This window comes from Narcine bancroftii, chromosome 1, assembly GCF_036971445.1.
Source record: "Narcine bancroftii isolate sNarBan1 chromosome 1, sNarBan1.hap1, whole genome shotgun sequence".
Lineage (NCBI taxonomy): Eukaryota > Metazoa > Chordata > Chondrichthyes > Torpediniformes > Narcinidae > Narcine > Narcine bancroftii.
In genome coordinates, this window is record NC_091469.1 from 103,088,329 (window position 1) to 103,112,055 (window position 23,727).

At 40.5% G+C, this 23,727-nt stretch overlaps 1 protein-coding gene across 1 annotated transcript; it reads right to left on the minus strand.

The window, feature by feature from the left end:
- Positions 1-1,768: 1,768 nt before the first annotated feature.
- On the minus strand, positions 1,769-14,037 carry phpt1 (phosphohistidine phosphatase 1). The gene is made up of 3 exons (XM_069934996.1): positions 13,838-14,037; positions 5,673-5,797; positions 1,769-2,049 (listed from the first exon to the last, which is right to left on the minus strand). The coding sequence occupies exons 1-3, from the start codon at positions 13,977-13,979 to the stop codon at positions 1,957-1,959; spliced, it is 360 nt and encodes a 119-aa protein (XP_069791097.1). The 5' UTR covers positions 13,980-14,037; the 3' UTR covers positions 1,769-1,956.
- Between the last annotated feature and the right edge of the window lie 9,690 nt (positions 14,038-23,727).

Consider the following 23,727-nt stretch of genomic DNA (forward strand, 5'->3'; position numbering starts at 1 on the left):
TGTTTACGCTGTGTGCAGTTTATTTTTTGCACTACCAATTAGTGGCAATTCTAGCTCACCTGCAGGAAAAAGAAATCTCAGGGTTGTACATAATGTCATGTATGCACTCTGACAATAAATCTGAAATCTGATGAAGATTTAAGCAATTTGGGTCTGTTTGAGAGTTTATAAAAACAAGGCAATCTTATTGAATCGCAAGATTCCCTCGCTGAGAGGATGTTTCTCACGGAGAATCGAGAAAGGAGGATTTAACATGGAGGAGGAATTTCTTCATTCAGAGCATTGCAAATCTTTCTAATTCTCAGATGAATTACAGAGAATACATTCAAGACTAATTCAAACAGATTTTTGCACAATTGGCAGGTCAAGGATTATAAGAACAGAATGAAAGTGGAGAAACACAAAAGGCGCAAATTCTGAAATCTTGAGCCAACGAAGAATTGTTGGAGGAGCTTTGCAGGTTAGACAGCAACCAAGCGTAGAAATGGGCAATTAACATTTTGGGTTTGAACCCTTCTATATGACTGATCTTTCATAACCTATGGATGGTGTATGACCATCTGAGTTTTTCCAGAAATTCTTTGTCTGCTCAGGAGGAAAGTGGAAATGAGGCCTACTTCCGATCAGGGTTGGGGAGCCAACTGCCACATATGTGCTCCTAATTCTTATTGTATTCAGTTCATGAGCTTGTTAAGTAGGGATAAAGAATCATGGAGGTCTCCCTCCCCTCCATCAATGTGATCTACCGGGATCATTGTTTGAAGAGGGTGAGCAAAATTGTTGAGGACCCCTCCCACCCTGCACACAGTATTTTTCAGCTATTTCTGTTGGGAAAGAGATGTAGGATTATCAGAGCCAGAACCACCAGGCTGAGAAACAGCTTCTTCCCACAGACAGTGAGACTTCTGAACAACTGAATGAACTGTTTATGCTAACCCTCCAAGGTGCTACTAGTTATTAAATTTAAAATTTAGACGTACTGCATGGTTATAGGCTATTTTGGCCCAATTAACCTACAATCCCCTGTATGCTTTAAATGGTGGGAGGAAACCAGAGACCAGTGAGAATGTACCAACTCCTTACGAGTCGAACCTCAGTCCTGATCGCTGGTGCTGTAATGGCGTTGCATTAACTGTGATGCCCTTATTAACAATATTTATTTATTTTTATATATCTATACAAATACTGCATAGGTATCATTTATCTGTATCTGGTTGTGCATTTGGATGTTTTGCACAGAGGACTGGAAAATGATGTTTCGTCAGGTTATACTTGCACAATCAGATGATAATAAATTTGATGAAGAACAACCATTCCGTCCAACTGTGTTAACTATTCAAATGGTTTCTACCTGGATGATTACAAATGTACTCACCCCTGCCCAGAGGTTAACATGGTTTTAATATTTCAACCAAGCACATTTCAGGCAAGAGATTTCCACTTTTTGCTGTGTTTCCCAAAATCCCACCTGATCCTGATATTATATTCTCTCAGTTTGAACTCTGACACCATGAGTAGCTTCTATTTATCCTTCTAAATCTTTTAATTATTAAAATGCTTAACTTATAGAATTTCTTAAATTTTCACATACAAGGAACACCATTAAACTCCAACTTGCTGGCATATTAGATGAATCAGCATCACACACATATACACACACACACTCTGAGCTGAATGTTGTATTGTGCACACACGTGAATGGGAATGAATTGGGTCAATGAGTGTCAAAAATTCATAGTGAACAAAAAAAAGGAAAGAACTTGCACCATTAAGGGTCAAAGATAGTTTTAAACAGATCATAGCATTCAAGAACAGTTGAACAGGCAGTGCAGCTTCATCAAATACTTCCAGACAAAATGTCAAGTTCTTTTGCATCGGGGACCTCAAGCAAGAAGTCCTGAACTCGAGGATAGTCCTGCTGTGCCAACCCAGAGGTGGAAAGTGTCCTCGGCCATCTCAGTAGCCTTCATCTGCCCAGGTTACATCATAGTCTGGGTACTTAGTCTTCAGAATCTCTGTTGTAATTTCGTGCTTTGCCCGGCCAAAGCCCTGTGCATGTGGGGAGTAGAAAAGAAACACAATCAGAAGGATTGCAACTCCCAAGAATAAAGGCAACAAGTTTCCAAACACCCACAGTGACTGGACACCAAGTGAGCAAAGAGATAGTAGATGTGTGGAAATGCCAGGAAGTGTAGAAAAATCAGAATAGCATTAAGAGAGAGCACCTAATGCTGGGTTAAAGAGGGATCTGGCCATACTGTGTACTAGAAGACCTGATAAATAGGGAGACAGATGGAAGTCAGAAGACATGGGAGCAGATTAGGCCATTTGGTTCATCGAGCTTGCTCCATCATGGTTGATGTATTTTTCCTCTCAACCCTCCTCTTGCCTCCCCCTATAACCAGACCCCCTTACTAATCAAGAATCTAATCTATCTCCACTTTAAATTTACCCAACAACTTGACCTCCACAACCATCCATGGCAACAAATTCCATAGATTCACCACCCTCTGGCTAAAGAAATTTCTTCTCATCTTTGTTCTAAAGGGACATCCTTTCATTCTGATACTATGCCCTCTGTACCTAGACTCTCACACTACTGGAAACATTTTCACTTTACTTTCAAGTCCTTTACAAGCCTGGCAAAGGAGATGAAAGATAAAAGTAGGGAAGTCTCTTTCCAGCTGTGCAGGGCACTGGTGAGACTGTGCTTGAAGCACCATATAGTTTTGGTCTCTGCATTTTAGAAGAAATATGTTTGCATTGCTGGCAGTTCATAGGTTCACAAGCTTAATTCCTGGAATAAAGGGATGTCTTGCAAGAAAAGATTAAGCAGGTTGAGACCTGCCTAAATTCAGTGAAGAATCAAGGATCTTATTGAAACACTTAAGATTCTGAGAGGGGTTGGCATGAGAGATGCCAACAGTCAGAGACTTGCATTTCAGAAATATGATTTTAGAATAAGAGGCTGTCTGTTCAAGACATGGATAAGGAGGAATTTCTTTCAGAAATCCATTCCCTCAAAGAACTCTGCAGGTGCAGTCATTGAAAGGAAAATTTTACACCACAAGGGAGTTGGGTGTTATGGGTAAAGGTTAGAAAAGTTTTATGTGGCCAAGATCAGATCAGTCATGATTGCCTTGAATGGAACAGCAGGCTCAGGGTGTTCAGATGATTCCTACTTATCAAGTTCCTTTACTTCAGCATGATCATTACAGAACTTCTTTCTTGTGCAAGTTGTAATAAAATGAGTATACACATGCTACTCCCAGCTGTAAAATCAGGGAATTCTGTCAGTGTTGGTGCATATGAGGGTAACTGCAAGCTTAACATTCAACTCAGATTTTGCATGGGCTGAATTCCCAGTCACACAAGAAACAGTCCAATGTTCCCTGTAACAGTGGTACTGAAGGCCAAAAACTGTTAAATTTAACAAATGGTTTAAACAGGAAAAGATGTGACTCGGTTAGTGTAGCGATTAATGCAACATTATTGCAATGCCAGTAATCTGGGTTTATATAGGCGCTGTCCATACTAATAGGAGCAGAAATAGACTGTTCATCCCATCAAGTCTGCCCTGCCATTCAATCATTTCCCACTCAGCCACTGAGACTTATCCATGCTTAGACCATTCAGCTTCTGAGCACCATTTCCCTAGAAATAGTAACTGCACTCACTTCCTTTCCTGATACCCTTCCACATCTGGTACACTGTTAGTGTCTTCCACAGTGAAGATTGATGCAAAATACTCATTTATCCTCTGCCATCTCCTTCCTTTATTATTTCTCCAGCTTATTTATCTAGTGGTCCCATATCTGCAAGTTTTTAAAAACTTTCCAATCTTCTATCTTCCTTGTAATACCCTCTCTTTTGTTTTTAATTTGGCTTTGACTTCCCTTGTCAGCCACAGTTGTGACACTTTTCCATTTGAATACAGGTACTCCCCAACCTATGCGACTTATGTCCATCTGTACATACGACCAAAAATGTCCCTCCACCACCGATGATCAGCTGGATCCCATCTCTTTCTTCTTCCATGGATTGTCACCCACTGAACAACTTGCAGTTTTTGCAAACCATTCCATGACAGCTGCTTTCAGCCATGGATTTGTATTTCCACTCATTTCTCTCCACCTCCTCCCCTCTCCTCTCATCTGCCTCTGACTGTTTGCTCCTGCTGCATGCGATCTGCAAATGTAACCCAAACTTCTGGTGGTATCACTCAGGCTAGCGGCTCGCTTCCTAATGAGCCATAGTCGTCCTTCCTCAGCGAGTTTGGCCAGCGAGCTGTGTTCCCTTGCTCCCCCCCCCACCCAATCGCTCCAACGACAAAATTGGCAACTTCACCTCCAAGGCACCGCCACGCTGGACCCGATTCAGCGGGGGTGAAATAAATTTTAAAATATAAAGAAAAAATATAAAATTACACAATTACGATGAAAGTCGGGCCTATCCATGGAAAATAATGCCTCTCGCAAGAGGTTGGCAGTGATGAACAAACTCTCACGAGAGCTGGCCTTGGTGGCCGCCATGTTTTATTTGACCAACTATAGCAAGAATACAGGGTAATTCCGACATACATCCATTCCAAGATACAACTGGTCGGCCAGAACGGATCACGAACGTACGTTGGGGAATACCTGTATATCCTCTTTTTTGGTACTTATTTATTCTGTACCTTTCTAATTTCTCGCAGAAACTTCCTTCATTGTGAGTCTGCTGTCTTCCCTACTGGCTAGTTCCTCCATTGTGGCACTGAAATTCCCTTTACTCCACTGAAATTTAGACACTTCCGACTTTAGTTTCTACTTGTTAAATCTCAAATTGAACTTTATACAATAAAACCGAGCATCCAGCACCTCTAGCGATTGGTAGGTACCATATAAATGTTTTTCTGGTTGCTTGAGACTTACTTTTTGCAATGTCTAACTAATACACCTGCATTAAGAATAAACAGTTTAAAAGACAAAAATATTATACTGTACTTATAAACCTTCAAGCATTTCACTTTATTTTCAGTCACATTCTTTAGCTGCCCGAAAGACAAACAATAACATAATAGATAATTGGTGTATTTGAGGGACACAGGCTCGTGAGCTGGAAGAAAATGTTACCATGCTGTATGTCTACAAGAACAAATTAAAATTACAGAATCAGGGGCATCTGGTTAACCTTCTGAGTTATTGGATCATCTACGTCACCATATACCAGCCTGAGAAATCCTTCACCATGCACCAACATTTTCACAGAAAGCTCTGCATGGACCAGATGACCCTGCCAATAGTGAGCATTGCTCAACATTACCCCAAGGTTGTGCTGATATATGCAAGGCAGGGTTGTGATTCCTTGTGCAGTTCAACATCACTTCCCTATGAGGCTTCAGCAACTTCTTCAAGATTATTTCAGTCTGGGGCAGTCCTGTGCATTTTCCCTAAACAGTTTTGGAACCAAAATTTCAGAACCTCCTACCTTTGGGGCTGTGCTCCTCCCCTGCCCCCACCATTCTGTTCAGACATCTGCCTATAATTTTCCAAATCTTGATGAAGGGCTCAATCCCAAAACGTTGATTATGTATCTTTACTCTTGCTATATAAAGAACACTATTTGACCAGCTTAGATTCTCCAGCATTGTGTTTTTATTTATTTCCCAACCTTTACACCTCCCCACTCACCATGGAGTATCCGTACACATGCATCTTCTTCTCTCCATTATCATGCTTGATTCGTCCTCCACCTTTGCATTCACAGTAAAGACCCTGCTTTTCAATCTCCGCAGACACCTCGTCGTAGATATCAGCTGTTATAAGAGGGCACAAAACAATTTCTGGACTAAGGACACTATCAACCAATGCACCAAAAGCACATTAGAGGTTAGAAAACCCTTTACAGTAACAAACACTCACACCACAATTTATCCCACGAAAAAGACAGATTACAGCTCATGTACAGAGTGAAGCTTCCCTCCACACTCCCTCAGCCAATCATAGTTCGATACAAAGTCAAGCTGTGTACTCTTCTGTCTTCTGTCGCACACACATCCATAGTTGGGACAGGATGTGTAAAGACACATATTATCCGTCCAAACACTCCCAGAGCAGAATCGGCATTGGTTACATACAGGGAAGCTTTCTCTACACAGACCTTCCAAACACCACAAAACAAGGGTTAAATATGGAGAGGCAACCTCCCCATTGACCCATCACATCAATCGCAAGGCAGCGTTTGACCACATGGCATATGACCTCCTCCAGCATCTTCCACATTCTCACCCTTGTCTGTAGTCTATTCTGCCATTTAGAAGAGAGAGGAAATCCCTAATGGAGATTTCTCAATGCAAGAGTCTCCTGTTAGCCTAAGGACCCCGGTTGGAAAGTATGAAGCAGTCAAATACAAAAAGTCTTTAAGCTGATTCATGGACTCATAAGCTCCCAATCAGTGGTCTGGTGGGATCAGTTTTCCATGTTTATAAGAAAAGTGAGAAGTTGCAGCCATGTGAGCATTTGGAGGGGCTGCTTTTTAAATTCTGGATGCATTTGATGAGAAGTGGATGGGAACTTGGGTGACAACATAAAGATTGGTGGAGTTTTAGATAATCAGGAATGGTACGTAAGAATACAGATGGATATAGATTGCTAGAAAGTTTGGCAGAGTGGTAATAGATGGAATTTAATCCAAATAATGGTGAGGTAATGCACTTTGGGTTGTCTAATACTGGCCAGACATATAATGTAAATGACAGGGTCCTTAGTGTTAATATACAGAGGGACCTTGGGATGCAAGTTCGTAGCCATCTGAAAATACTTACATAGCTGGATAGGGCAGGGATATATTCACTCCCTTCCTCTGACGACAGGAGTGACATTATTGCAGCGCCAGCCTCCGACTGGCTGGCGTTCCCGCCGTTGCCTGCTGCTTCCCGCCATGTGTGAGGCACGCAGGACAATAGTCATTAGTCCCTGAGGGGCCCTTACGATCACTGTGTTCGCTGGCCATTTTGTGAACTGGGTCGCGACTCTGATTGCAGGCCACTACAATATATCGAATATTGAACATTCTATATATATACCTTCCACTCCACTGATAGAATGCATTCTTTCATTAGATGCTAAAAAATGTTTGATCACGTAGAATGGGTGTATCTATTTCCTGCACTAGATAAATTGAACATTTGTCCAGATTTTATTAAATGGATTAAATTATTGCATTCATGCCCCAAGCCGTTGGTTTGCTCTAATTCACAGCAATCAGATATGTTTAATCTTAACAGGTGAACCTAGCAGGGTTGTCCGTTAAGTCCTTTGCTTTCTGATACAATATTGGGACCATTAGCTGTTGCTTATTAACAGTGTAGAGGATTTAATGGCATAATTAGAGGAAATGAACACAAAGTATCACTTTACTGCTTTTTATTTCAAATCCTGAAATTTCTATTCCAAACATATTAATTTGGTTTGATAGATTCAGTCAATTCTTGGGTTACAAATTAAATTTATACAAGATGCTTATAAAGGTGCTTTTGGAGGTTATTCTAATTTTCTGTTTAAAATAGTGAAAGAACATTTCCAATATTTAGGAATTATAATTAAGAAAAGTTATAAAAACTTATTGAAAGAGAATTTCTGGGTATTACTCAATAAGATTAAACATCATTATCAGGTTAGTTACCCTTATCTAATACAATGATGGGACGTATTAATTCAATTAAAATTAATATTTTAGCTAAATTTTTGAATCTTTTTCAAGCGTGACAAATTTTTATTCCAAAATCCTTTTGCAGCTCGCTGGATTTAGCTATTTCTATTTATATATGGCGGGGGAGGGGGGGGGGGGGACACATAGAAATAAAGCCCATCTTCAAAAGACTACATTAAATGGAGAATTACAATTTTCAGATCTTAGATTGTACTATTGGGTGATTAACATACGTAATTTACTTTTATTACATTTGGATAAATCAGAATTAATTGTTTTTCACTGGCTTGTCCAATTATACATAACCATCTTTCTCAACCATCTTTGTTGGACGCAGGCTTTGAGGAATGGCATAGAAAAGGTATACAAAGTTTTAATGATCTTTTTATTTGAGATAATTTTGCCTCTTTTGAACAATTATCAGCTAAATTTAATCTTTCTAATAGTTACTTTTTTAGATATTTACAAATTAGACATTTTGTTCAGTCTAAGATTGCAGATTTTCCGCGAATTTCTAACACTAATATTTAAATGCAGTTCCCATGGCTGGGATCAAGAGTGATTGGGAACGAAATTTGAACTTAACATTTTCAGATGAAGATTGGTACTCTACTCTCAACTTGATTAATGATTCCTCATTTTGTGCACAACACTACTTATTACAATTTAAGGTGGTACATAGAACTCGTATGTCCAAACTTAAAAGATTTCATTTTCATGCAGATATTGATCTATTATGTGAGAAATGTAAAATTTTTGAAGCTTCTCTGATCCATATGTTTTAGGGGTGCCAAATTTAAAGAGATTCTGGAAAGGTACTTTCCAAACTTTATCAACGATTCTTAAAATTAATTTGGAACCTTGGCCATTAATTGCTTTGTTTGATTTTTCTTGTGATTCAGATAAACGTATATTGGCACCTCAGGAAATTTTTTTTAGCTTTTACCATGCTGATAGCTGGATGAGCAAATTTATTGAAATGGAAAGATGATTCCCTACTCATATGCAGTGGTTATATGATGTAATGTTCAATTTGAGTTTAGAGATAATTAGATATAATATTTAAGATGGGAAGTTTCAATTTACAAAATTGTGGGGCCCATTCTTAGAATTTTTTTTATAATTGAAGAATTAACAATTATTTTATGTTCCAGTCGTTCATTGGCTGTTCTCCGGAGGTCACCGGTGGCTTCACCTTATTAATTTTTTTTCATTTAAAGGTAACTATTATTAGAGGGAGGGGATAAATTAGAGTTAGTTTTAGTTTTTAGGATTTTTTTTCCTTTATTTTATTCATGTTATTTCAATAAACGGGTTTGACGTGATTGTATAGATCATTTCAATCATTTTACTCTTAAAATCTTAAAGAATCTTTAAGGATTTTCCTTTATTTTGTATACCAGGGATATATCTTTACCTCTTTTTTTGCCCTCCTAATTTTCTCCTATACAGCTCACCCCTGTACTCAAAGCATACACGTGATCCTTATTCCTTATGCTTGACATTTCCCTCTAGCATTTCTTAAATAAAGGCACAACATTAGCTATCCTCCAGTTTTGCAGAACCCCCACCCATGACGTATTTTTCTGACAAGATCCTCAATATTGCTCATCAACCTAGGCCCCAGTATCTTGTCAGCCTTACCCTAGACCAGTTGTGGCCAAACTGCAGCTTTGATATATAATGTGCAACTCACGGAAATTTGTTGACAAGAATCGTACGAGTTGGTCCTCACAAAGATAGATTTAGTGGGCATGACTTGTGATTGCATGATTATTGCAGCTCTCAAACTTCTGAAGTTTATCTTGTATGTCTCTTGCATTAAGCAAGTTTGGCCATCCTTGTCCTAACATTGGAAGGAACATCTGGCCCTGAACTCTTCCTAACTAGATCACTTGCCAGATGACCCTTGTGCCTGCAAATCCAATCAACATTTGATACTTCCTGTCTGATGTCATCCAAATAAGCCTTCCCTCAATTTAGGACTTTAACTCAAGGACTGGTCCTAACATTTTCCACTACTATTTGAAATGAACAGAATTATGGTTACTGCTACTTCACTCACATATTCAGCCACATCCCCTAACTCATTTTCCAAGAGGAGTTTGTGTATAGTCACCTCTCTACAGCCATCTACATATTGCTGCAGAAAATTTGCCTGGACACCCTTAACAAATCATGCCCCTTCTAATCCCTTAGCACAAAAGTGGTCTCAGTCAATAGTAGGGAAGTTAAAATCACCTTTTAGAACTGAAAGTCTTGCTTGTTGCAAGATCAAAAACGATAAGGTCATGAGTTGGCGAACTGAGCTTTCTACTTATTATTATGATATACTCTATCGCCCAGAAAAATTCAATGACCCTGTGGACTCACTTTCTCGCATGACCTGTGCAAGTCTGCAGCCAGACCTTCACGATGAATTATGTCACCCAGGGGTCACTAGATTTTATCGTTATGTGAAGTCCCTCAATTTGCCGTACTCACTAGATGACATCAAGAAACGAATTAACAAGTGTTCTGTCTGTGTGGAGTGTAAACCACTATTATAAACCTTCCACTTTCATGTTGATTAAGGCGTCTAGACCATTTGAATGTCTCCGTGTGGATTTTAAAGGACTACTACCCTCAAATAATAAGAATTCCTATTTCCTTAACATCATTGATGAATTCTCTCTTTTCCCTTTCACTATACCACGTGCTGATGTTTCTGCTAGTTCTGTTATTAAATGTCTTGATATGATTTTCAGTATTTTCAGTTATCCTAACTTCATTCATAGTGACAGAGGTCAGCTTTCATGAGTTCTGAGCTTAGGCAATACCTTCTTGATAGAGGTATGGTCAAGTGGAGCGCAGTAATGGTACAATCTGGAAAGTTATTGCTCTAATGCTAAAATCAAAACGTTTCCCCACCAGTCGCTGGCAAGATGTGCTGCCAGAAGCATTAAACTCTAACTATACACTGCTTTGTGCAGCTACCAATGAAACTCCTCATTAATGTCATTTTGTTTACCCTAGAAAATCAAAAACTGGATCGACCTTGCTATCTAAGACCAGACAAGTTTTATTAAGAAAACATATTAGACCCAGCAAAGTTGACCCGCTTGTAGAGCGTGTTGAACTGCTTCATGCTAATCCGCATTATGCTCATGTTATATTTCCTGAATGAAGAAAGGACACTATTTCCCCAGGAATCTAGCCTCGCTTGGTCTGTAGTCTGCTAGACCTTCCACTGACCTGATTCCTCCTCTACCCTCCCCATCACGAGAAACACTTGAGGAACAATACCCTCTTCATGGGAATGTTTCCTCGCGCTCTCCACTCCCTTCCACACCTGGCGACAGAAGCCCTTCAGTTAGAGATAAGTCTCCTCCAACTGTGTTCTTGCAAAGATCAACACAAATCTCAAAGTCTTCACAGAGGCTCAATTATGACCATTTCTAATCTTAGCCATGATTACAGTGAGTAGTCATTCTATGTTATCTCAGGGTCACAGCTTGTTTTTTTTTTTGCTATGTATTCTCATTAATTTTGTTTGCTATTGGCTATGGCTGTAGATATACTCCACCCTACTGGTATAACAGATGGAGATGCTTTCCCACTGACCAGTTTAAAGGTGGTTATAGTCTGTTAATAAAAGCCCTGTATTAGTATAACCTTTGTCTGGTCCATGTCTATGGCATACCACAGCCAAACGGGTTGGTGTATCTTGCGTAAAAACATAATGCTGGAGAAACTGAGCAGGTCAAATAGCGTACTTTATGCAGCAAAGATAAAGATACATTACAAATGTTTTAGTTTTGAGCCCTTCAAGGTATGAACAAAATGTGGACAGGCACCCAAACAAAATGGTAAAGAGGGGGGGGAAGGACACAGTCCCACAGGCAGGAGATAATAGATGGATAAGGGATGGAGGGGAGAGATGGGGAAGTGAGGGAAAATGGGGAATAGCTATCAGAAACCAGGGAAGTTGACGTTAATGCCATCTGGAAAATAATGCCAGTCGGAAAATTAAATGTTGGTCCTCCAATTTACTGGTGGTCTAGGTTTGAAAGTATATGAGGCCATGGACGGGCATGTCAACATGGGAGTGGGGTACAAAATTGAAATGGTTGACCACTGGGAGATCCCTGTCACTGATTCGGACAGGAACTCCCAGTTTGCGTCTAGTCTCTCCAATGTAGAGAAGGCCACAATGGGAGCACTGGATGACTCCCACAGATACATAAGTGAAGTGTTGCTTCACTTGGAAGGACTGTTTGGGGTCGAAAATAGTGGTGAGAGAGGTGGTATGGGAGCAAGTGTGGCACTTTATGTGGCCGCAGGGGAAGGTACCATCGGGGTGATTAATGGGAAGGGATCACGGAGGGAACTATCCCTACAGGTGGAAAGGGGAAGAGAGGGGAAGATGTGTCAGATAGTGGGATCATGTTGTAGATGACACAAGTTACGGAGGATAATGCGTTGGATTCGGAGGCTGGTTTTTGTTGCATCTGGGGCAAAGGGGACAAAGGCATGCATTTGGGGGCAGAGGGGGGTAACTGCTTAGCTGCAGTTAGTAACTACTCCTGGTCCACGAATGGGGGGGTGGGAAAGAAGTCACTGCTGCAAGCGGGGGAGGAAGAAGGGTCGCTGCTGTGTTTGTGGGGGGGGGGGGGGAAACAGAAAGGTTGCTGGCACAGGGGGAGGGGGAGAAGGGTTGCTGCCACGGGGGTAGAGAGTGGAGGCCGTGAACTGCTGCTGTTGCGAACGCCACTCCAGTTTGCAGTGACAGCTCTAGAACATTGCTAGGGTGGGTGTCGATTGACAATGGGGGTGGCAACTGACAGGGGGGGGGGGGGGGGGTTGAGGAAACCAGGACTAACAGCCGGAGGGGAGGCAGGGGAGACTTACCGATAGTTCCCATGAGTGCGTGACGCATCACTTATCGCATCATCGCGGGGGCAGGATCCCCCTTAAATCACCGGGTTGGCGATTTAATGAGTCGACCCCCCCCCTGCAGTTTAAAAGGTGCTTCCAGCACCTTTGCCCTAGTAATCACACCTGGATCCCAGGAGGGCTACCCAGGTGCTGCATTTTAAAAGAGTCTAACAACTTCTACAGGTGCAGCTTTGAAAGCATCCTGTCAGGTTACATCACTGCATGGGACATGAACTGTTCCACACAATACCACAAGAAACTGCAGAGGGTTGTGAATGTGGCTCAGGCCGACCCTCCTGTCCTCCATCTACTTCCTCTATACGTTCTGCTGCCTTGGAAAAGCAGCCAACATATTAAAAGGATAATTTCAACCCAGCCACACTTTCTTGCCCCCCCCCCACCACCTTCCTCAAGAGGAAGATTCCACGTGTCAGATCACACACCACCAGATTCAAGGAATATTTCTTTCCCACTTTAATCAGACACCTGAATGAACCTCCCACAGGTAAAGTTATGTTACCTTTGCTCTGTACCAATGTGTGTAATTATTGTACTGTGTTATCCTTGTACTGTGTGTGGGATATCTGGCTGGACTGCTTACAAGACAAACTATCTCAATGCATCCCAGTACATGCAACTTGAACTTTGCTACAGAAGAGAATGCAGACCAAGTCAGAGTAAAGCATAAGAGAGAAGTTGAACAGCAGAAGGTGCCCCATGCACATGCCCCCAACTCCCCGCACCTCCTCCCATCCAACTCCCTCCCTAGCCCATCCAACCCCCATCCCCTCCCCTCCTACCTCATCCCTTCCCCCTCCTCATTCCCTCCCCCCAACATCAGCCACCCCTCCCACCTCGGCCACACCCACCTCACCCCCTCCCTCACCCGTCTACCATATCCCCTCCCCACCTAACCCTCCCCTCACCCCCTCCCAATCTTCCCCACCCTCCCTTCACACCCTCCATCCCCTTTCCTTCACACTCCTTCTCCCTCCCACAACCCTCCTTCCCCTCCCACTCCCTTCCCCCTGCCTCATCCCTCCTTCCCCTCCCTCATCCCTCATCCCTCCTTCCCCTCCCTCATCCCTCCTTCCCCTCCCTCATCCCTCCTTCCCCTCCCTCATCCCTCCTTCCCCTCCCTCATCCCTCCTTCCCCTCCCTCATCCCTCCTTCCCCTCCCTCATCCCTCCTTCCCCTCCCTTCAACCCCTCCTCCTCCTCTCCGTTACCATGGTACTCCGCCGAGGCCCAGCCCCGCACGATGTCCTTGCCGGGGCCGCCGTCCTGCCCGACCCGGATCAGCACGTACTTGAAGACGCCGAACGAATCTACCACCACGTCAGGGATTCGCTCCAAAGGCGCGGCCGCCATTGCGCTATCCCGCGTACTCTGTGGCAATGTGCACGCACCCGACGTCGATGTCAGAGAGCGCGTTCCGGGCACCCTGTAGAACGTACGCGCTCCCGTTAATTTGACGTAGTTTTTACGTCATCCCTTCTGCAGCCCTCAGCCGCTGGTAACATTGTGTCCTTCTCATCTGCCCATGCATTCCTCACCCAAACAACCCGCGTCCCCCGACCCCCACCTATACACGTAACCCCATCACCCATCCCACACATGTACCCCCACCCCACACATGTACCTCCTGACTCCTACCTGCACACGTACCCCCATTTCCCATGCCACATATGTACCCCCATCTCCCACCCATCCCACACATGTACCCCCCGTCCACCCCATACATGTACCCCTGTCTCCCACCCCACACATGCACATCCCCATCTCCCACCTACCATTCCAGGCATGTACACCCATCTATCCATTACCCACACCCTCATCTCCCTCTTCGTCAATCTGCCTATAGCCCACACCCATCCAGTAATCCTCCTCACCACCTACCAGTCCCTTCCACCAACGTATGCATGCCCAATCTTCCAGAATGCCAGTCTACACCCAGCCATTAACTCAGCATCCTCATCTACCTTCTCTTCTCCAGTCCCCTACCTACAGCCCACACCCATCCATTAATCCAACTCATTACCTACCAATCCTTTCCACCCATCCACTCATCCCCAATCCCCCACATACCAGTCCATAAACCCTTATCCCCAGTGCACACCCTATATCCCAGCAATCTCCATCAAGCTCTTGAGGTAAACCTGATTAACATTGTTCCAAATTAATTTGGCCAGAGGTAAAAGGACCCTATTGCCCCTCCTTGTCCTCAGTAACTGCCAAGAGGGGATGGAATCACATGGAGCAAAACAGACTTCACTAATTTCCATTTCATGTTTCAAGCTGGAATCCAAACCTGGTTCCAGGATTAGGGAATCACAGGGAGAGAAGATGTAGGAGAGCAGTGTAGATCAGGATTTCAGCTGGAGAATTTGGGAGTGGGATTTTAGAGGGAGAAAGGGCAGGAATAATAAATATAACAGAAGGAAGCAGGCTAGAATTATGTATAGGGCTTGATCCAGGGAAACATCTAGAGAAAGTACCATCAGCAACAATTAATGTGTTGCATTAGAGTGAGGAGGTTGAAAGAATTATAAAATAGTGTGAGAACACCCCGACCTTCAATGCAGGCAAGGAAATGATTGTGGACTTCAAGAGGAAGGTCAGCCATTCTCCACTACACATCAATGGGTCTGTCGTGGAGAGCACAAAGTTCTTTGGAAACACACCCTGGACCCACAACACCACCGCATTAGTCAGGAAGGTGCAGCAGCACCTCCACTTCCTAAGGAGACTGAGGAGGGGAAGGTTACTGGTCCCATCTTGATGTTTTACAGAGCACAACTGAGAGTGTCCTGTCTGGCTGCACCATTGTGTGTCATGATAGCTGCAAAGCATCAGATCAGAAGTCTACACAGATCATTTAAATAGCTGAGAAGATCACTGGGGTCTCGTTTCCCTCTATAGATGACATTTACTGGGAATGTTTTCTAAATGGGGCTCAAGAAATTATAGAAGACCCTTTCCATCCAGCTCACAGTATCTTTGACCCACTGCCATCAAAAAGAAGGTACAGGAGCATCAAAATCAGGACTGCCAGGCTGGGGAATAGTTTCTTCCTGAAGGTTGTGAAATTGAACAGCATCTGTAGCCATGACAAAAATTTATTATGTATTTTATTTTGATTATTTATGTGATCATTAATAGTGCGTAATGTGTGTTTTTAGGTGTGCACCATGGGTGGGTAGACGTTGTTTTGTCGGGTTGTTTATTGACATTCAGATGATTATAAACAAACTTGAAGAGGACTGCAGCAGATTGTCAGTAGGACCATTCAATTCTGCAAATTTTCTGCCTGTTAAATTGCTCATAGGGAATGGGACTCCTCTGCAAGTCTGTTACTATGGAGACTAACATTGTCCCTCAGCTCTGTGATGTTTCTTTTATTACAATAAAGAAATGGGTTCTTTTTAAACAACTAGATTTATTAACTAAGCAAACAGCACTAAGAACAGAACACACACAGTCAGGATCCCATGTGGAGACATCCATTTTGAAACTGCCCAACATGCTACACACTCCCTCTATGCTCCTCCTGGTGGTAGCACTCTATCACTACATCCCCTTTTCTTGAGCTGTTTAATCTAACATGACACATTATTACAGTATTCTTTCAATTTAAAGTTCAACACAAATGTAACATGAACATCAGCAACACAGTTCTTCAAACAAGTGTCACAGCTGGAAACCATCCTGTCAATGTCAGCATTTATCTCTGGCCAATAAACAGCAGTTCTGGCCCTCCTCTTGCATTTTTCTATTCCAAGGTGCCCCTCATGCACCCTTTTCAGCATCTCTTGTCACAGTGAATGAGGAATGACAAATCTGCTTTGTCTGAGTAGAAGCCCATTGACAATACTCAGCTCAGTTCTGATGTTGTAGTTCTGTAGAACTGTGTCCTTATCTGCTTGGATTTCATGTCAGGTAGAGATTCCGTGATCAGATTCACATGGGGATTCACATCTGTCTCTGTGGAACTCTCATTGTGTGCTTCACTCTGTATCGTTGCCATCAGCTAACACAATAAATTTCCCTGGTGTGCATACCAATTCAAAGTCATAACATTGTAGCTTTATCATCAGTCTTTGGCTTTTCAGCAACTTTTCACTGAGATTTTTCTTGATTATCTCTATTAATGGCTTGTGGTTTGTCTCTGCCATGAATGTTGGTAGACCATACACATAATTTCTCAAATCCATTCATCATACCTAGAAACTCTTTCTTGGTCTGTGCATATCGACATTTATATGTTGTCTGGGTTCTTGATGCGTATGCTACTGGCCTCCAATCTTCTCCTGAAGTAGTACAGCACTTATTCCATCTTTTGAAGCATCCGTGGATATTTTTGTCTTTCTGGATGTGTCAAAAGAATGTCAAAAGTATTGGTTCTGTCGTTAGAATGGTCTTCAGTCGTCTCCATTCTTCCTCGTGGTTGTCTGTCCAATTGAATTGAATTACTTCTGTCTTGTTTCTCTTTGGGAAAACATTGCTCTTAATAGTGATTCTGCCCTTTGCACTTATAACAGTCTTTCCCATAAGCTGAGCATTGTTTTGGCACATGATGAGTGCCACATTATTTACAATTGAATGTCTCTCCAGCTTTTTGTTGTTTCCTATGTCTCATATTTTGTTTGTGTGTGTGCGCATGCGTGCGACTGTGCATGTGGGCATGCAGACACTGTGGCTATGACTATGCCTTCGCTTTCATGGGCTTTTATACTATCACCGAACTTTTTCACATGCTGCAGAGCTATTTCACTGCCATGGCCTATCTTCACAGCTCCAACTAAGGTAAGCTCTGTCTCTCACAGCAGCCCCTCTCTCACTTTCATTCAATATCATTAATTTCAAACACAATTTGATAATGAATCATTGAATCTTGCAGCGTTCCAAAAAGTCATGCTCTTACTTTTAAGTCTGCTAAAAAAAATATATCAAAGCTCTCTCCTTGCAGCTGCACGCAAACAAGACACATACCTCTTGAAGGCTTCATATTTCTTTGGTGAACAGTGTTCATCAAACATTTCGATAACCTTGTTGAATTTGCTTTGGTCTTCTGCCTTGGCAAAAACAATGTGTTGAAAACTTCTAGAGTTTAGGTCCCACGACAGTAAGTAGCAGTGCAGCCTTCTGTGTATCCGGTTTGCTATTGATTCCATTCGCTTGCAGGTACAGCACAAATGTTTGTTTAAACAGCCTCCACTTGAGGTCAACATTTCCAGTCCATTTTACAGCATCAGGAATATTTAAGCTCTCCAAATTTTCTTTGCTGTATCAACTTTTACTCACTATGCACGCTGTGCTGTTTTTTTCACTCCTGTGCACACTTGTGGTGTTTCTTCCACTCCTGGCTATTTCTTCCATTCCTGGCTGTTTCTTCGACTCCTGGTACCATGTGATGTTTCTTTTATTACAATAAAGAAACTTGGGTTCTTTTTAAACAACTAGATGTATTAACTAAAGCAAACAGCACTAAGATAGAACACACACAGTCAGATCCTCATGTAGAGTCATGCATTTTGAATTTGCCAAAGATGCAACAGATTCAGGTTGTTACTCTTACACTATTTCACAATATTTTCCACCTCTTCTCTATAGTGCGACTCATCATTGTTGAGTACTGTGGTGTCTTCTGCAAACTTGATGAACCTGTTGGAGCTGGATCTGACAAAGCAGTTGTGGGTCAGTAGCATGAACAGGAGCAGACTGAGCACATAGCCCTGAGGTGTCCCAGTGCTTAGAGTGACCATGCTTGATATTCTGCTACCAACCAGAGAGACTGGACTTTCGGTTAGGAAGAACAGGATCCAATTACAGAGAGGGGAGTTGAATTCAAGTGAGGACAGCTTCTCTACTAGCCTCTGGGGAATAATCGCATTAAATGCCAAGCTGAAGTCAATGAAAAACAGCTGGAGGGGAGTCACGTGATGGAGTAGTGGCCGGTCGGGGAACTCCATCCCTCTCCGGAAAAGTTTAAAAAAAACAGAGAAAACGCAAAGGCACAAACACGAAAATTAAAATAAAGTGAAAGTAAAGGTGGGAAGAAAATGGCAACGAAGAAAGAAAAGTTGAAAGCAACGGGAAGAAGAGAAGAAGAAAAGACATCGGAAGAAGAAGGTGAAGGCCTTACCTGTCTGAGGAGGCCCGCTGTGGAGAGAGAAGCCCACTCCCTCAGGTCAGTCGAAGTCCCGAGCTCAGGACTACAAAAATGGCTCACGGAGCAAAGCAAAAGTGCGCAACCGCGCATGCGCGACTCCTCGCGCATGTGCGATGCGCAAGACAAAAAAGCACTGACGGGAGGGGGGACCAGCTGAGGAGTCGATCTCCACAGCTGAGAATAACAGCCACAGGACAACAACAAGAGGAAAACACAGAAAATAACGAGAGCAAGAAAGAAGAGAGTAAAAGGAAATCAAAGAAACAACAGATGACCAACCCAGAGGAAGAAGAAGAGGAAGAACACAGAGAAATGGAAGAAGAAGGGAAGGGCAAGTACATGGATATATATATTTTTTTAAAGAATACATTGAATCAATAAAAGAATGGCAATCACAAGAATTTAGTGAAATAAAAAGAAGAATAAAAAGTACAGTAGAAAAAATGAATAGATTAGAGATGGTCATGTCAGATATAGGAAAAAGAGTGGACAAGGTGGAAGAATGAGAAACAGCCATAGAAATGGAAGTAGATGACTTAAAAAAGAAATTAGAAGAATCTAATAAAAAAGTTAAAGAGACACAAGAGCTGTTAGTTCAGAAGATAGATATAATGGAAAATTATAATACAAGAAATAATATAAAGATAGTGGGCCTTAAGGAAGATGAAGAAGGCAAGAGAATTTATAAAAGATTGGATCCCCAGGGTCCTAGGAAGACCAAAATTACAGGAAGAAATGGAAATAGAAAGGGCACATAGAACATTAGCCCCTAAACTACAACCACAACAAAAACCAAGATCCATTCTAGTAAAATTCCTAAGATATACAACAAGAGAAAATATATTGGAGAAAGCAATGAAGAAAATGAGAGAAGACAAAAAGACACTGGAATACAAAGGTCAAAAATTATTTTTCTATCCAAATATAAGTTTGGAACTCCTGAAGAAGAGGAAGGAGTTTAATACAGCAAAAGCGATCCTATGGAAAAAAGGATATAAATTAATGCTAAAGTACACAGCGGTACTTAAAATAGTTATTCCAGGGCAGCAAAACAGACTATTCTCGGATCTGGAGGAAGCACAAAAATTTGCAGAAAAACTACAAAACAGACAGAGAGATGAAGACATGTAACGAGAGCAAAAATGACCATGAACTACATGTATGTGTGTATATATATATATATATAGATAGATAGATATATGTGTGTATGTATATATGTGTGTACATGTGTGTATGTGTATTTAAAAGAAAATATATAGAGTATAGATAAGAATTAATAAGGAAAAGTAAGGGAAGAGAGGAAGTAAGGAGGGAATTAAGAGAGTGAACTTTGTTATATATGAAGATTAAAATCTTTTCTGGGGGCTGAGTGGGGAAGAATTACAGTCACTGCGAAATCAATTGACGTTTGCGAGTGATTTCGCAAATCCAAATGGAGAGGGGAGATGTGGATGCCCGACAAGGGACAAAGGGCAACTCAGGAAGGGGAGGGGATAATGGGGTTAAAGGATTTTTAGATAGGAGAGTAATGGAAATATTTTATGTTTTAGAAATGTTGTCTTATAATGTGCTTAAAAAAAGAAAACAGAAATGGATAAGAAGGAAAGGTGATGATGAGGAAACGGAAAGGAAAGATAAACAAAGTATAAGATGGCTATGTTGAATTATATGACTTTAAATATTAATGGAATACATAACAAAATCAAAAGGAAGAAACTGTTAAATTTATTGAAAAAAGAAAAAATTAATATAGCATTCATACAAGAGACACACTTAACCGAAGTGGAACACAAGAAATTAAAGAGAGATTGGATAGGACTTGTAACAGCAGCATCATATAATTCAAAAGCTAGAGGAGTAGCTATATTAATCAGTAAAAATGTACCAATCAAAATGGAAGAGGAAATAATAGATCCAGCAGGGAGATATGTAATGATAAAATGTCAGATATATTCGGAGTTTTGGAATTTACTTAATGTATATTCACCTAATGAAGAAGATCAAAAATTTATGCAAGATATCTTTTTGAAGATAGCAGATACGCAAGGGAACATACTAATAGGAGGGGATTTCAATCTTAATTTGGATTCAAACATGGATAAAACTGGAAAAAAAATTAATAGAAGGAACAAAGAGACCAAATTTATAATTAAATTGATGCAAGAAATGCAACTTTTGGATATATGGAGGAAAGAACACCCAAAGGAAAAGGAATATTCATATTATTCAGGCAGACATAAAACATACTCAAGAATAGACCTATTCCTGTTATCAGCTCACATGCAAGAGAGAGTTAGGAAAACGGAATATAAAGCTAGACTATTATCAGACCACTCACCCCTGTTATTGACAATAGAGTTAGAGGACATCCCACCAAGAATGTATAGATGGAGATTAAACTCCATGCTACTTAAAAGGCAGGATTTTAGAGAATTAATTGAACGACAAATTAAAATGTACTTTGAAATAAATACGGAATCAATGAAAGATAAGTTTATACAATGGGACGCAATGAAAGCGTTCATCAGAGGGCAAATAATAAGTTATGTAACCAAGATGATGAAGGATTACAACCAGGAAACAGAACAGTTGGAAAGGGAAATAGCAAATATAGAAAAAGAATTAGCAATGAAGGAAGACACAACTAAAAGAAGAGAATTGGCAGATAAAAAAATAAAATATGAAACACTACAAACATATAAGGTGGAAAAGAACATAATGAAGACAAAACAGAAATATTATGAAGTAGGAGAAAAAATGCACAAAATTCTAGCGTGGCAGCTTAAGACAGAACAAACTAAGAGAATGGTATTGGCATTAAGGAAAAAAGACAAGCAAATCACATATAGATGAATTTTTAACTAAAATTGAACTACCGAAATTACAAACAGAGGAACAAAATAAATTAACAAAACCATTTGAAATAGAAGAAATACAGGAGATAATAAAAAAAACTACCAAATAATAAAACACCAGGAGAGGATGGATTCCCAATAGAATTCTATAAAACATTTAAAGATTTATTAATTCCTCCCCTTCTGGAAGTAATCAACCAGATTGATAAAACACAAAGCTTACGAGAGTCATGTAAAACAGCAATAATTACAGTAATACCAAAGACAGGGAAAGATCCACTTATACCAGCGTCATATAGACCAATATCTTTACTTAACACAGATTACAAGATAATAGCTAAACTATTAGCAAACAGATTAGCTGACTATGTACCAAAAATAGTAAATCTAGACCAAACTGGATTTATTAAAAAAAGACGAACAACAGACAATATCTGTAAATTTATTAACTTAATTCATGCAGTAGAAGGAAATAAAACTCCAACAGTAGTAGTTGCTTTAGATGCAGAGAAGGCCTTTGACAGAGTAGAATGGAATTATTTATTCAAAGTACTACAAAAATTCAGCTTACCAGTGAAATATATTAATTGGATTAAAGCATTATATAAGGGGCCATTGGCGAAAGTTACAGTAAACGGATATATATCAAAACAATTTAACTTAAGCAGATCAACAAGGCAGGGATGCCCACTATCTCCTTTATTGTTCGCATTAGCCATAGAACCACTTGCAGAACTGATAAGAACAGAAAATAAAATAAAAGGGATAAAACTAAAAGACAAGGAATATAAAATCAGTCTATTTGCAGATGACGTTATAGTGTACTTAACAGAACCAGAATATCAATAAAAGAATTACATAGGAAATTGAAGGAATATGGAGAAGTGTCGGGGTACAAGATTAACGCAAATAAAAGCGAAGCAATGCCAATGAATAATGCGGATTTCTCAGAATTTGAGAAAGAATCACCATTCAGATGGCAAACGCAAGCAATGCGATATCTAGGTATACAAATAAATAAAAACCTCAGCCATCTATATAAACTCAATTATTATCCACTAATGAAAAAATTACAAGATGACTTAGAGCATTGGAAAGATTTACCACTAACACTGATAGGAAGGATAAACTGTATAAAAATGAACATTTTCCCAAGGATACAATATTTATTTCAGACATTACCAATATGATTAACAGAGAAATTTTTCAAGGATTTAAAGAAAATAATAAGGAAATTTTTATGGAAAAGGGGGAAACCGAGGATAGCACTAGATAAATTAATAGAATGGTATAAACAAGGAGGCTGAAAACTACCAAACTTTAAAAATTATTATAGAGCCGCACAATTAAGATACCCATCAGATTTTTATGAAACAAGGGAAAAGCCAGATTGGACTAGATTAGAACTAGATAAAATAGGGGAGAAGATATCTGAACATATATTATATAAATGGGATGAAAAATTGGTACTACGTAGAAATTCTCCGGTATTGCATCATCTGCTCAACATTTGGAAGAAGATTCATGTAGAAAGGAATAAAACAAATTACTAACTACCAAAACTAATACTGACGCAAAATCAGCTAATCCCTTTTACAATAGATAACCTTTCCTTTAGAGAATGGGAGAAAAAAGGGATCAAAAGAATAGAGAATTGTTTTTCGGGATATAAACTATTATCCTTTGAACAACTGAAGGATAAATATAATATAACTGACGATACAAGGTTGGCATACTACCAACTGAAATCCTACTTGAAGGACAAATTGGGAAACAGTCTGAGGTTACCAGAAGGAAGTAATTTTGAATATGTGATTACATATACAATGATAATCAAAAAATTTATAACAAATATGTATATTAAACTACAAGAAAAGGAGAATGAGGAAACAAATGGTAAAACCAAACAAAAATGGGAACAAGATCTAAGCATAAAGATAAAGAATGAAACATGGGAGAAACTATGCTCTGGAACCATGAGAAATACAATAAACACAAGATTACGTACGATACAATATAACTGGATACACAGGCTATACATTACACCTCAAAAGTTAAATAAATGGGACCCAACAGTATCAGACAGATGTTT

Excerpts from the sequence above, each read along its gene's own strand:
- phpt1 (XM_069934996.1), bottom strand. The coding sequence starts at position 13,979 with ATGGCGGCCGCGCCTTTGGAGCGAATCCCTGACGTGGTGGTAGATTCG. Across the intron at positions 5,798-13,837 it reads GGCCTCGGCGGAGTACCATG|CTGATATCTACGACGAGGTG; the intron begins GTAACGGAGAGG and ends CTCTTATAACAG. Across the intron at positions 2,050-5,672 it reads ATGTGTACGGATACTCCATG|GGCTTTGGCCGGGCAAAGCA; the intron begins GTGAGTGGGGAG and ends CCACATGCACAG.